The sequence below is a fragment of the Macaca fascicularis genome, chromosome 1 (assembly GCF_037993035.2).
Source record: "Macaca fascicularis isolate 582-1 chromosome 1, T2T-MFA8v1.1".
NCBI lineage: Eukaryota > Metazoa > Chordata > Mammalia > Primates > Cercopithecidae > Macaca > Macaca fascicularis.
In genome coordinates, this window is record NC_088375.1 from 186,020,974 (window position 1) to 186,034,471 (window position 13,498).

The following is a 13,498-nucleotide window of genomic DNA, read 5'->3' on the forward strand; positions in this document are numbered from 1 at the left end:
TGAGTCTACTACTTAGATATGAGATTTTAGGCCATGGGAGATCTGAGCCTAGGAGAGGGAATGGGGGTGTGGAGGATGCTAAGGAGTCGGGAACTGAAAATAAACTTTGCCAACACTACTATTTTCTCAGGATGGCCCAGAGGCTCAGAAGTGCAGAGCAGATGCTGGGCATCAGGCAGAAGAGATCTGAGTTGTGGCTTTTGATCCTGCCTCACCAAGGCAGCAAATGACTTATGATGAGATGAGGGGTCCAGACAGTGAACTGTGAGTTCACAGGAGGGTGAGGACACAGTGGTCTGGAAATATCTGGAGAGGCTTTTGGGAGGAGTTAGGGAAATATATATAAAGTCTGGGAAACTGAAGGTTTGCTTGGAGAGTTAATGACAAGGCCAGTTTGAATCAAGTATAATATTCTTGTAGGAGAGCGGTTCTTGACTGGGGGCTACTTTGCCTCTGAGGAGACATGGGACACTTGGTAACGTCTGAAGATGTTTTTCATTGTCATAACTGGAGGGAGAGGTGTTACTGGCATGTAGAGGGTAGAGGAAAGGGATGCTGCTGGGCATCCTATAATGCACAGCTCAGCACCCCCACAACCAAGAGCTCTCCAGCTCAACATACCTGTAGGGCTGATGCCGAGGAACCCCATTCCATGGCTTGTCACTCAATAAATGACACCTGCTATTATCGGTGAAGCCATGGGCAGGGATATAAAGTTTCTTGCTTATTGTTTGTCTTCTGAGCTAGAGATTATTATTCTCGTTTTATAAGTGAGGAAACTGAGGCTCAAGGTGGATAAATAATGGGCCCAAGTTCTCACAGTCAATAATCTATGGAACCTGGTTATGAGACCCAGTCCATCTACCCAGGGAAGTCAGCTGATTTTTTATTTGACTCCCTCAGGGTACAGAAGAAACACAGGGAACACGTCCTCCCCAGTGTCCCTCATCTAGCCCTTTCCTCTTGTTGGATCCCCCATCAGTCAATGAGGCAGAGCTAACCCTGAATGTCTGGAATTTCATCAAGTCACATCTCTACCCAAATGCATTTAGTACTTCTCCACTGCTTCCAGGAAGGCTCTATTGATGTCTCCTAAACCTATATATTCTCATAAAATTATAGTCAATAAATTTCTGTACTATGGCCATGTTCTTACTATAATTCACAGCATCCATTCCCTCTTTATTGTCTATCTCAGCAACAGAGTGATATCCTCACATTGCCAATAAAATCAGATAAAACACAGCAACATTAACACCAAGGTTGGCCCAGTCCAAGTCCTGGATGAACATTAGTTTCCTCCTTTCCTTCTTAGAGGAGGTGCATCTGAACCAAGTCTTCAAGGCTGAGTAGGAGTAAGCCAGACGGCCAAGATAGGGGCTGGCATCCTAGGAAGAGAAAAGAACATGTGCCCAGTGTGGAGGTGTGGGAGAACATGTCGTGTCTTGGGAACCAAGGAGTGTTAGCTGAGGCTGGGGCCTGTGGAAGGGGCTGGAGAGATAAGCAGCCACCAGCTACCAGAGACAGGGATGGTCTACGCTGAGGGGGCTGCACTTGCTCTGCAGACAATAGAGAGCTGCTGAAGGGTTTTACGCAGAGGAAGTGGTATGCTGCTATTTGCATTTTAGAAAGACCATTTTGGTGTCCAGGCAGACGGTGGACTGGAAAGGGTGGTGCTGGCACAGGGAGACCAGTGCCAGGGCTGTTCCAGTCCTGAGCAAGCCCTCCGAGTAATAGCAGCCAACTGTGCTGTTGTTGCCACTGCGATGTCTTGTTTCTCCAGCTTAAGAGTACTATGAACCTTGTTTGGGCCCTGGAGTATTGGAGAAAAGACTGAAACTTGTCTGTTTAGAAACCCATAGTAGGGGATTTTCTTAACTTTATCGTGCCTTCAGGAATCAAGTCAAGGAAATGAAAAAGACTCAGGTGTCAACAACAACAACAACAAATCCTTCACCCATTGTAGCATTCCGCATTCCCCTCCCAGTAGCATTTCCTTCTTCCTTCACATTAACATCTTAATCCCCATGACAAGTCATTGTCTGGAGGGATGTGGAAACAAAACTGACAATATGAACTTCTGGGAGATTTTTGTCCTCAGAGACCCATCTAGGGCTCTTTGGGGCCTCTTGGCATCTACCTCTACCAGCCACAGATCCATAGTAACTGGCCAAATAGATTGAGATTCTCCACATCTTGGCACCAAGATTATGGCTTTGGTCTTCACTGAAAGTCAGCATCAATAGATAAGATGCAAAGTTACTTAAGTTCTACATAGCAACTAGGATAAATATAGTTATCTTCAGGGAGATGTCTATTATCTATTGCTGCCTAACAAGTTACTCTAGAATTGAGCATCTTGAGACAGCAAATATTTATTATGTCTCCATTTCTGTGGGTTAGGAATGTGGAAACAGCTTAGCTGGGTGGTTCTGGCATAGGTCTTTTGTGAAGTTGCAGTAGGCTGTCAGCCAGTGCTATAGTCATCTGACACTGCGGGATCCTCTTCCAAATGCACTCACATGGCTTTGGCAGACCACAGGTCCTCTTGGCTGCTATCTGGGTACTTTAGTACCTCACCATGTGGGCTTCTCCATAGGCTATCTGAGTGCCTTTATGGCATGGCAGTTGGCTTCCCCAAGGGTGAGCCATTCCAGAAAGAGATATCACACCCAAGATGGAAGCCACAGTCTTTTTATACCTTAATCTCAGAAGTGGCACGCCATCACTTCTATCGTATTTCATTTGTTAGAAGGAAGTCTCTAAATCCAGCCCACACTGAAGGAGAGAGGAGTACATCTCCACTTCTTGAAAGGAGGAAATGAACAAAGAATTTGTGGATGTATTTTTAAAAACCCTATAGGGTGGTTTTAATCTCCAAAAGTCAATATGACACAATAGTTAAGAGCACAAATTTGAGAATCATAAAGACCTACATTTAATTCTGGCTCCCACATTTGCTACTTATGCAAGTTTAGGCAAGTCATTTAACCTTTCTGTATCTCAATTTTCTAATCTATAAGAGTCTAGTCTAAGAATAGCAGATGTTTCATTGGGTTGCTTTGAGAATTAAATAAGATCATGCATGTAAATTGCCTGGCAAAGAATAAGTACTACATAAATATTACTTAATTGCTATTTCAATGGGATGATATTGTCCTCCTTTCTAGAAGACAGTATAATATAGAGGTTAAGAACACAGTTTCTGGAGTCAGGCTATCTGGTTTGGGACTTTGGCTCTGCCACATTAGCTGTAAGAACTAGGGCAAGTCACTTAACTCTCTTGCCCTTGGTTTTCTGTAAAATGAAAATAATAATAGCTAGTGCCTGGCCATCTAATAGGTATTCAATAAATATGTGATGATTAAGGAAATAGCAGATGATAGAGTGTTGTAATGACAAAGGAGTGTCTGTATATGTGTGTGTGCACATGCATGTTAAGGATGCCATACAAAGCACATGTTACTTCAAACACCTGCTGTTTAACTGGGGAGCCAAGGGGAGCTGCCCCAGTGTTTTTTGAGTGTGCCTTTGTACCCTTGAGCATGTTAGCCTACATGAGCTCTTTAGCTGTTCCATCTCTTATGAGTTGTTCTTGGTATCATTGTTTGCATTCTGTTCCACCCTGGCTTTGTTCAAGCATACTTTCTTCTTCATCTGTGCCGCCTCCACCAAGAATACGTTTAATTGGCTTTGCACAGAGTCTGGAGATTTGGTGACAGGAAGGGGTGGGGTAGTCATCACCTCAGAGCTGCTACATTACCTTAAATTGATTTTGCAAATGAAAGCTAAAAGCTAAGCAAAGGCGACCCATCCATTTTGCCTGAAGATGATTATAATGCTCTTTTACGGCCTTCTAAATGACAAAGCAATTTGTTACCTGCCTACATCAACATTTGCTTATATTAGCACCCGAGATGCTTGATTTTTATTAGCCCCATGTTATCATTTTATGAAGACGCAAGGGCTCAGTAAAATTAGTGTGCAAATAGAATGCCCATTTTGCATTTCCCTGTGGTCAGCAGAAATGTTGAATGCAATTGACTTGATACTGGGTCAGGGGAGACATCCATAAAGTTAGCCTTCACCAAGGGCCTCCCTAGTGCCATTTATCATTTCTGGACTGCTGGGATAGATGGGGTCAGTGTTAGACAGTGTTTTTTAAAAGGGCTTGGTGATTTTTTTTTAAGTGAAAAAGCGATATAAATACTAAGACAGCAGCTCAATTTCCATCATAATAAGATAAAATCAAGCTCTCTTGTGTAAATTGTAGATGGAAATGCAGTAGAAGGGGGATCTTATATTGTTATTAGTGGATCCAGAATGAAACAGGGTAGTGAAAGGGCCACTGGCTGGGTGCTGGGACTTAACTCTACCACTGCTAGCTGAATGACCTTCAGCATGTCCCTTCCTTCTGTGAGCCTCATTTCCTCACCCATAAAATAGAATTAATACTGTCCACCTCACAGAGGCATGATAAAGATTAAATAACATAATATGAGCCTATATTTCTTTATAAACCATCATCTACACAAGTATTTTTGTTTATTAATTCAATAGTCAGTCCTTGAGCACCTACTCCCTGCAGGGTCCTGGGAAAGACATTAGCCATACACCCATGGAAGTCGCAGTTTTTTCCTTGAGGAGCTTATATTCAGTCCAGGGAATGTTTAGGTGTCGAATTCCTCTTTAAATAATAAACTTCTTCAGGGCAGGTGAGCCTTCTCTCTCTCCCTTTGTTCCTAAAGGTGCCTAGCACAGAGCTGAGCAGAGTGAGTTCTCAAGACTGTATTTTGGTTCCATGATATTTCTTGCTGCATTTCAGGGGAAGCAGTGACTCCACCCATACTGATCATCCCAATGGACAAGCAAGTCCCAAGCCTTTAGAACCAGATTTGATAGGGTTAATATTTTTAGTTTCATCTCTGACATTGGTTCATTGACTGTTGGGATAAAGAACCATGTTCAAAATAGCATGTCTCCAGCATTTCAGAAGGAGAAAGCCTATTAATTATTTCTATTCTCTCCCTCCAGATTGTCCTCAAACATTGATAAAATCCTTCAGTTCAACCTCTCTCAATGTTCCTTTCTAAGTTTCCTTCAGGTAATTGTTGTGTTCTGTATCAATCAGCCCTTCTTCCGCCCACTGCTGAGTATCCTTCCCTAGACGTTTCTTACTGGGAATGCCACCCTTGGCTGTTGCTTTTGTCTGATGATATCTTTGCACAATAGTTCAACTTTATTATACAAATTAGACTTCTGTAGAGACAGAAAGAGCTTGAGTTCTGATTTGGAGCCACATTTTCCTACTTTTCTGCATGTCTAATAATTTTTTATTGGATGCTGGATATTGCAAATTACACATTGCTTTAACTGTCTGGATTTTGTTGTCTTCCTTGAAAGAGAGTTGGACTTTGAACAGCAAGAATTTAAGTTTCTTTTGTTCAGTTTGATCCTTCCGAGACTTGTTTTAAAGCTTTGTGAATGTGGTGGTCTAGAGTAGTTTATCCCTACCACTAAGACATTGCCTATCTGAATTCTCATTCTCCTTAGATGATCAGTGAGGACTTCCTCTTTAGCTGTAGGAATTCAAACGATTCTTAGCCCTGTGTGACCCCTAAGGACTGTGCAGTTCACAGCTCCCTGGTCATTTTTTCCTGACATTGTGGAGAGTCACCCTATGTATGCACATCTTAGAATCCAACAAAGAATCAAGAGGACTCCTTTACAAATTTCTGGAACTCTTTTTCTGCAGAGCTTCCTCATCTCTGGTGCTCCCAGAGTTTCCCAGCTACTACCTGTTGAACTTGAATCTCAGTGAGGCTTCTATGCTTTGCTCAGGAATAGCTCCCTGCTCTTTAGTCTAGAAGGGATCATCAGGCAAAAAGTCAGGGCAATTGTAGGGCATATCTCATTTATTTTCCTTCTCTCATTGATTATCTTGCATTGGCCTTGTTCAATGTCTGAAAATACTTGTGATGAATATTTTGTCCAATTTTCTAGTTGTTTAAGATAAAAGGGAAATGAAGGCCAGACAAGGGATTGGGCTCTAATCTCAGCTCCTACCACCACTTTTCAGCTGTGTGACCTTGAATAAGTTATATAACCTCCATGAGCCTCAGTTTCTGCCTCTATTAAAAAAACACATTAACAGTGTGTTCCTGTAAGGATTATATATGTATATAATGTGCCAACACAAAAGGAGCTAATTAAATGGCAGATGCTACTATTACTAATATATAAATAGCCACCTTCTCTACTCCATCATTTGCTGAATGTTTACTGTGTACTATGCAATGTGTAAGCCTGTTTAATCATCACAACAATCCTATTAAAATCCTTGTTTATAATCTATAAACAAGGATATATTGTCATCCTTGTTTGTAGATTAGAAAATGGAAACTTAGAAAGGATACACAAGTTGCCTAAGGTCACAGTCAATGGATTTGGGATTCAACTTCACTCATGTGGCTTCCTTGGATGATTGTAAATAGTACATATTAATATAATATGATCAGTTGCACCAAAGAAAGGGAATGCAGTCTTTTAATATTGGGTAGGGACATAATTAAATTAGTCAGCAATGGCTGGACTTAATGATTCTAACCCAATGATTTAAGAGATAAATGTTAAGCATCCAGCCCATTCCCTCTGGGGTTCCCTGCCACACACCAACCACTAGACTCAGCTTTCCTTGCCCTCATTTGCAACCATCTTTCATTTTATCTTACAGACAATCTCCGGGAAGGGGCAGAGCAGAAGGTGGTATTCATCACAGGTCGAGTCCACCCAGGGGAAACACCCTCATCATTCGTGTGCCAAGGTGAGTGGCAGGATCTCATAGGTGTCCTATGCCTATACCTACATCCAACTGGGACACTGTGATGATCTCTGGGACAGTGTGACCACATGCAGAACCATTTTAAGATTAAATGGAAATTTAATGCATTTCTTTAAAGAGGTTGTACCTGATTTCCATTAGGTTGTATTTCAATAAATGTTTATTGACTAGATGTATGTATGAATTAATTAATTAATTAATTGATGGATGGATGGATAAATGAACAGGGAGGGCTGAATGAAGTTATCTTGTGAAGTTATCTTATATGTGCTGTGGTGAGGAAGAGCCATACAGAATCATCTACACTCCCTAGCTTTACTTGTCTCCAGTGGTTTACAACAGCAAGAAATCTGGCCCTAGACCAATGTGTATGTTGGCAGAAGGGCTGTGAAATGGGAGGTAATGACTGAGAACTATCTCTTCACTCATTCATTCAATCATTCACTTAAACAACTTTTGAAATACCTGCCAAGAGTAAGCACACTTGGCATCAGACAACCAGAGGCAAGTAAGTCATAGTTTTTATTCTCAAGTGTTCCTCTTTATAATTGCACTCTTATTATTAAATATTTCATTCATACTATATTTAATTAGTCAGCTATAGTCAGCAATATATATGTATATTGTTGGGCAAGCTGAAGTTTAGAGAAGTTAAGTAATTTATCTCATTTTAATCTCAAAGTGACCATGAGGTCAAAGAGATATGAAACGCCTGTGGAGGTTCTATAACTCAAGGGAGGTGGCACACTGCAGTGGAAGCCTCTGAGGATTTGAAATCAGGCAATCTTGAGGTCAGGTATTGGCTGTGCCACTTTCCAGCACTGTGACTTCAGTTTCCTCAAATGTAAAACAATACTACCCAGGCAGGTTGTTATGAAGCTGGCATGAGATGAACGTAAACAGCATACCCAGTCCTGTGCCTGGCACACAGCAGGCACTCAGCAGATGTTACCTCCTTCCCCGTGGGAATCTGAGAAGATGAAGCAGGTAATCTGCTTAGTAAACTATCAAGCACTGTGCAAATAAATATGGGCTTTATTTTCCCAGTTCGTATTCTTACAATGCTTTAGTTAGGCACGATTGTCTTCCTATTTTTTTCAGATGAGGAAACGGAGTTTCAGGGAGGCAGTGACTTGCCCAAAGCCAAGCAGCTTGTAAGATGCATGGCTGAGGCTCCAGTCGCTACAGCCGACTCCTTAGCATTCTCACTTTGGCCTTCCTCCTCCCCAGCATTGTCCTTGCAGTAACCCTTGAGGTCCCTCCTGGGTTTACCAACCCCTTTACTTGCAGCCATCTGTCAGTTACTAAACTTGGCAGCAGATCTCTTCCCCCAGCTGATTGGATGTAACTGCTTTGTCCTTGTTTGTAAAAAGACAGTAGACTTACCATCAATATGTTCATCTCTAGGAGCCCAGACCCCGTGCTCACCTCTCCTCTGGGCAGTAGACAGAGAGCAGGGTCGCCATCCCATTTCACAGATAAGGACTGAGGCACGGAGGAATTGAATGGATCTCAGGTGCTCTCTGATGACCCTGTTTACTAAAAGGGAATCTTTGGGTGGTGCTGAGTTAATACACTCAATGGCGTTCTGTAGGTTTTCAATAAATGTCTATTCCTTGACAGAGTCTTTCAATGCCTGCCTGCTGGCTTCTCAAAATAAACTCCAACTCCCTCGCATGATATTCCCAGCCCTCTGACATCTGGCTCTCACCTGGTTCTCTGGCCTCAGCCTCATACACTCAGCTCCACACAGCTGAAACCTTGAGTGAGCAGTCTTCTCTTGACCAGTGCACCTTTACACCTGCTGCTCCCTCTGCCTAGCAGGCCCTACACCTGCTCCTTGCCACCTGGCAAGCCCCGTCCATCTCACAGGGTTCATTTTAAGTGCCCCCACTGTGGGCTCCCCTGGTCCACTCCCTCTTGCCACCTGCGTTGTGCCTGCATTGTGGATCTAAAGACGGCCATCATCTTTATTGATAATGGTCATCTCTATTGCCCTGATTTATTATCGTATACTTGACTTATATTTGTTTTTCCCTCTTTAAACCACAAGCTGTATAAGGTCTAGGACTGGTCTCCAACTGTCATTTTCCACATCTGTCAAATGAGGTTATCTTGTTCATCTTATGGGGCTGTTGTGAGGAACAAATGCTGTGTTGAACTCACAAAGAGCAGCCTCAAGGTTACACAGTCATTAAATAGTGGAGTGGGGCTTTTAACCTAGGTCTAGCTAACTCCCAAGGGTGTACATGCTCTCTTGTCCCACTCAGGGATGGAAACTACTAGAAGGTGAAGTCTTGTACCTGAAAAAACTCAGAGTTCTGACCACCCCACAACAAATGATGTGCATTTTACAGATCGGGATATGGAGCCTCAGGGAAGTACAATGGCTTACCCAAAGTCACATGACTAATTCACCATAAGTGTGGTTCTGGAGTCCATCTCCCCAGTCCTGTTTCTCATCTTTCCCTGCCTCTGTATCTGCCCCATGAGACACACAATTCGTACTTCCTTGAGGCAATGTAAGAGGCATCATTACCCCACTTTACTAATGCAGGACTGAGGCATGGTCTTTCCTGAGGGTGTCTCAGCTACATGTAGACAACCCGATCACAGCCCCACAGGGCACAGCTGGGGGTTTCTTCCTCAGTCATAGCCCTAAACTTGTCCATCATCCCTCAGCCCCCATCAGCCCACCTTCTTCTGGGGATAGCAGGCAGGTCCAAGGTGTGGACAGATGCTGAGATACCTTCAGTTCTGTTAACTCTTCCACATTAACTGGCTCAGTGACCTTGAGCAGGGAAAAGGCATGTGAGGCCAGTTGTGACAATCTGGCTGGGACCACGATTCTTGCCGCCGAGCTGCTGATGCATGTGCTGCTGGGAGTAGAGTGAAGTCCTGTCGCCACATAGCTCTAGAAGGGGTGGCAGTAAGGGTGGCAGGGCTCGGATTCCTCAAGACTCTGCTTGTTGGTGGGATGCTTACTCTGCTACCCCAAACGCTGCTCATGACCTCTGTGAGGCCAAACTATCCTGTCCTCCAGTGACCATGGGAGAGGTCAGAGGAGCTCCTGTGTGCCCTGTGGCCAGTCATGTGAGAGCGCCATCCCTCAAGCTGCTACACTGCTAAGCATGAATCGCAGCTCCTCCCCTTACTACAGTGTAACCTTGGGAAAACCAGAAAATCTCCTTATGCCTCAGTTCTTTTATCTCAAAAGGGAAATAATAATAGAAATCCTGCCTCACAGGGTTGTTGTGAAGACTGACACAGTTCATATCCATCGAGCATTTAGGATGGTGTCTGGAATAGAGAAAGCACTAAATAAGTTCCAGTAGTAGGGGAGGAGCTAGCACTAATGGAGCGCGTGGCCGGTGCCAGGGCCTCCGTGAGGCACTTTGTACGTGGTTCCTCTAATCCTTCTCTGAACCAAACCCAGGTGTGGGCCTCCCAGACTGTGGGCCTCAGCTCTTCCTCGTCACCTTCCTGGGAGTGCCACTAGCTGAGCTCTGCTCACCTGGAGGGTCACCTTGCAAGCCAGGAGCTTGGCCTGAACCAGACCTAGACCTTGTTGACCTTGTTTCTGACTCCTGGTCAAGTGTATGCTCTTTCACTGACTCTTCCTGGGACTTTGGGGCCAACTTTCATTGAAAATTTCCATCTGCAGAGTACTTTGTCCTCTCCAGACCCTTTATCGTTGAATTAATGAAACCAGCACTTATGAAATGCTACTGTGGGGAGCCACGCCACGCTCTGGAGGGCAGCAGGGGAAGTGGGCACAGCTGTGGCTTTGGAGTTTGATGGGCCTGAGTTTGAGCCTACCAATTCTATCTAGCTAGGGGACTTTTCTAAGTCCTTGCCTCTCATAGCCCCTATTTCCTGACCTGCAAAATGGGGACAGCAATGTCTTTCTCAAGGGGCTGCTTGAGAGAGTTTCATGAGATCGTGTAGGTCAATGGTGGGTCAGCACCAGGCACAGATAGGTGCCTGACCAGTACCCACACACCCCTCTTCACCTTCGCTCTTCCACAGAAATTCCACCAGGTCACTAGGCAGCTCTCAGCTCTTATTTTCAGAACAGTCCAGGGATTCACTGGATGTCACCTGGTAAGTTGGTGGTGGAGTGGGGACTAGATCCAGATCGCCTGCCTCCCAGCCTGAGCCCTGCTGCTACATGCCAAGGTGCCCATCAGGGCCTAGACTATGGAGACAAAGAGCTGGCCCTCTCCCAGGAAGTTCACTCCTCAGGGTTATTTTGTGGGAGTAAGAGGAGGAAGGAGGATTGTGCACACAACACACACACACACACACACACACACACACACACACACGCACACACCATGCTCTCATAACTACCAATATCTCCAGACACCGGGACCAAGCACAGCTTCGTACTTCCTGTAAATGAGGTAATGACCTTTGCTCCTCCCCCATTCTGCTTTCCTCCCACCTCTCTTCTTCACCTGTTCTTCCTCTTCTCCTCAATATCCCAAACAGCTTCCCACTACAGGTGTGGTGCTAGATCCACTAAGGGTTTGTGACGGGGCCTTTCACTTTTCTAGGCTTCTGTCTCTTCATCTGTGAAATGGGCAGAGTTGGGAGCAGGAGGGTGAGGACTTATACTCTGTGAACTTTAGGGTCATCAGGGGCAGACTCCCTGTGAGTCCATAATTCGAGGCCCTTGGACTCAGCTGAGGGCAGACAGGGGTCCTGTGCCAGGTCAAGGGAGGGCCTAGAGTGGCTGCTGTTGTGCAAATCACACACTGGGCCAAGCAGAGACCTCAAACTGTCTTGCTTCAAACCTTGGCTCTTCCCACTACAGTATGCTGCCTCTGAACAGATAACAGAAACAATAAATTTTGCACAGAATTCTCTAGAGAGAAAATCATGCAGGCATATGCAAATTATTCCACAAATCACATGCAAATAGACTCCTTGCTCTTTGCATCTTGTCTTCATGGACAGAGCACTGCTCTGAAGCCGGCAGAACTGGGTCTGAATCCCAACTAGGTTCCTGTGAGGCACTCAGCAAGTGATGCCACACCCTGACTTTCTTTCCCAGTCTGTGAAACGGAGCCAATAGAATTACAAGTCAGTCCGGCTAATGAATGTACAGTAGTTAGTCACGGGTCGATCTTTATTCATTCACTTCATACATAGGTCTTGAGTACTTTCTCTGTGCCAGGCACTGAGCTGGGCACTAAAAATACAGTGGCAAAGAAAGGAGACCTGTTTCTGCTGTCTTGGAGCTCATGGCCTGGAGGGAAGACAGACTTAAACCACAGTCTAAGTTGAAGTAAGCCTCAATCCCGAAAGAGAAGTGCAGGAAATGTAACTTTCTTCTTTTTCTATAACTGAATTCAGTTTCTATTTTGAGGCCCCTTCCTGCCAGGGGCCAGAAACTTAAACTCATTTATGTTCCTCAAGATTGGGTGCTTTCAGCAAAGAGTTCTGATGCTCTCAGGGTAGCAGGCAAATCATCATATCATTGGTGGCACCATCTATCCACACTGTTTGCTTTCCACCCACTGCACCTCATGACTCTCTGGGCCTTGGCTGTTGCAGAGCCCCTGCAGGTCACTACCATGTTCCACCCTGGTTCCTGACAGAAAGCTGCTTTACCTCTGCCAGCTCTCTCTGCTATGCCTGCACCCCACCTCCACCTCTGTCCTGCCTTCAGGAGGCCCTGCCCTGCAGTATTCCTTGCCTCTAAGCAGCATTCCACGCTGCAGCCAGATGGAGCTCTCCAAAGCCCATATCTGACCCAGGCTGAAAATCTGGCAATAGCTCTATAGTCCCCTTCAGGTTTTTTCAGCTGGAAGAGCAAATCCTTGTTCATCTCTCCATTCCCATGCCTACAGCAAGCCAACAAAGAGCAATGATGAAAACAATGCATGTATACATTTACTGTGTACCACTTTGCTTATATCATCTCATGTAAATCCTCACAAGAACCCAGAAGTAATTCTTATTCTCCCCTTTGTAATTGATGAGGAACCTGGGGAACTGGGACGTTAAGGCCACACAGCAAATGAATGGCAGAGAGAGGCGTCAAACTCAGATGATCCAGTTTCAGAGTCTGTGCTTTTGACCATGAAGCTAAGGCCCTGGAATTGAAAAGCTTTTCGTTACCGACAGACCATCTCTTTTCTTACCCCGGCCTGGATACTTTCCCCTGGCACCCCTTTCTTTTTATTTTATTTTTAAATTTTAGATTCAGGGGATACATTAGCAGGCTTGTTACGTGGGTAAATAGTGTGATGCTGAAGTCTGGATTTCTAATGATCCCATCACCCAAGCAGTGAACATAGTACCTGATAGGTAGCTTTTCAGCCCTTGCCTCTTCCCTCCTGCCCCTCTTTATGAATCCCGGGTTTATGGTTCCCTTGGTGTCCATGTGCACCCCACGTGTAGCTCCCACATATAAGTGAGAACATGCAGTATTTGGTTTTCTGTTTCTGTGTTAATTCACTTAGGATAATGGCCTCCAGCTGCATCCATGTCGCTGAAAAGGACATGATTTTATTCTTTTTATGGCTGCATCCTGGCACCTCTTTCATCTGGCTCCACTCTACTCATTTTTTAAGTCCCCTTTCCAGGCCTCTTCTGGGGCCCCAGGCCCCTGCTGGGTCCCCACAGCTATGTGCTGTTCCCATCAGA

The 13,498-nt window shown here is 44.7% G+C and overlaps 1 protein-coding gene across 7 annotated transcripts in view; it reads left to right on the forward strand.

Annotated features, from left to right (window-relative positions):
* The window catches only part of LOC107126370 (AGBL carboxypeptidase 4), a 1,456,730-nt gene that overhangs the window by 1,305,473 nt on the left and 137,759 nt on the right, over positions 1 to 13,498 (forward strand). For all 7 annotated transcript variants that reach the window (XM_065522893.1, XM_074007238.1, XM_005543434.5 and 4 more), the window contains one exon: positions 6,734 to 6,823. In XM_065522893.1, coding sequence (XP_065378965.1) covers positions 6,734 to 6,823 — 90 coding nt within the window. The remainder of the gene's footprint in view (positions 1 to 6,733; positions 6,824 to 13,498) is intronic.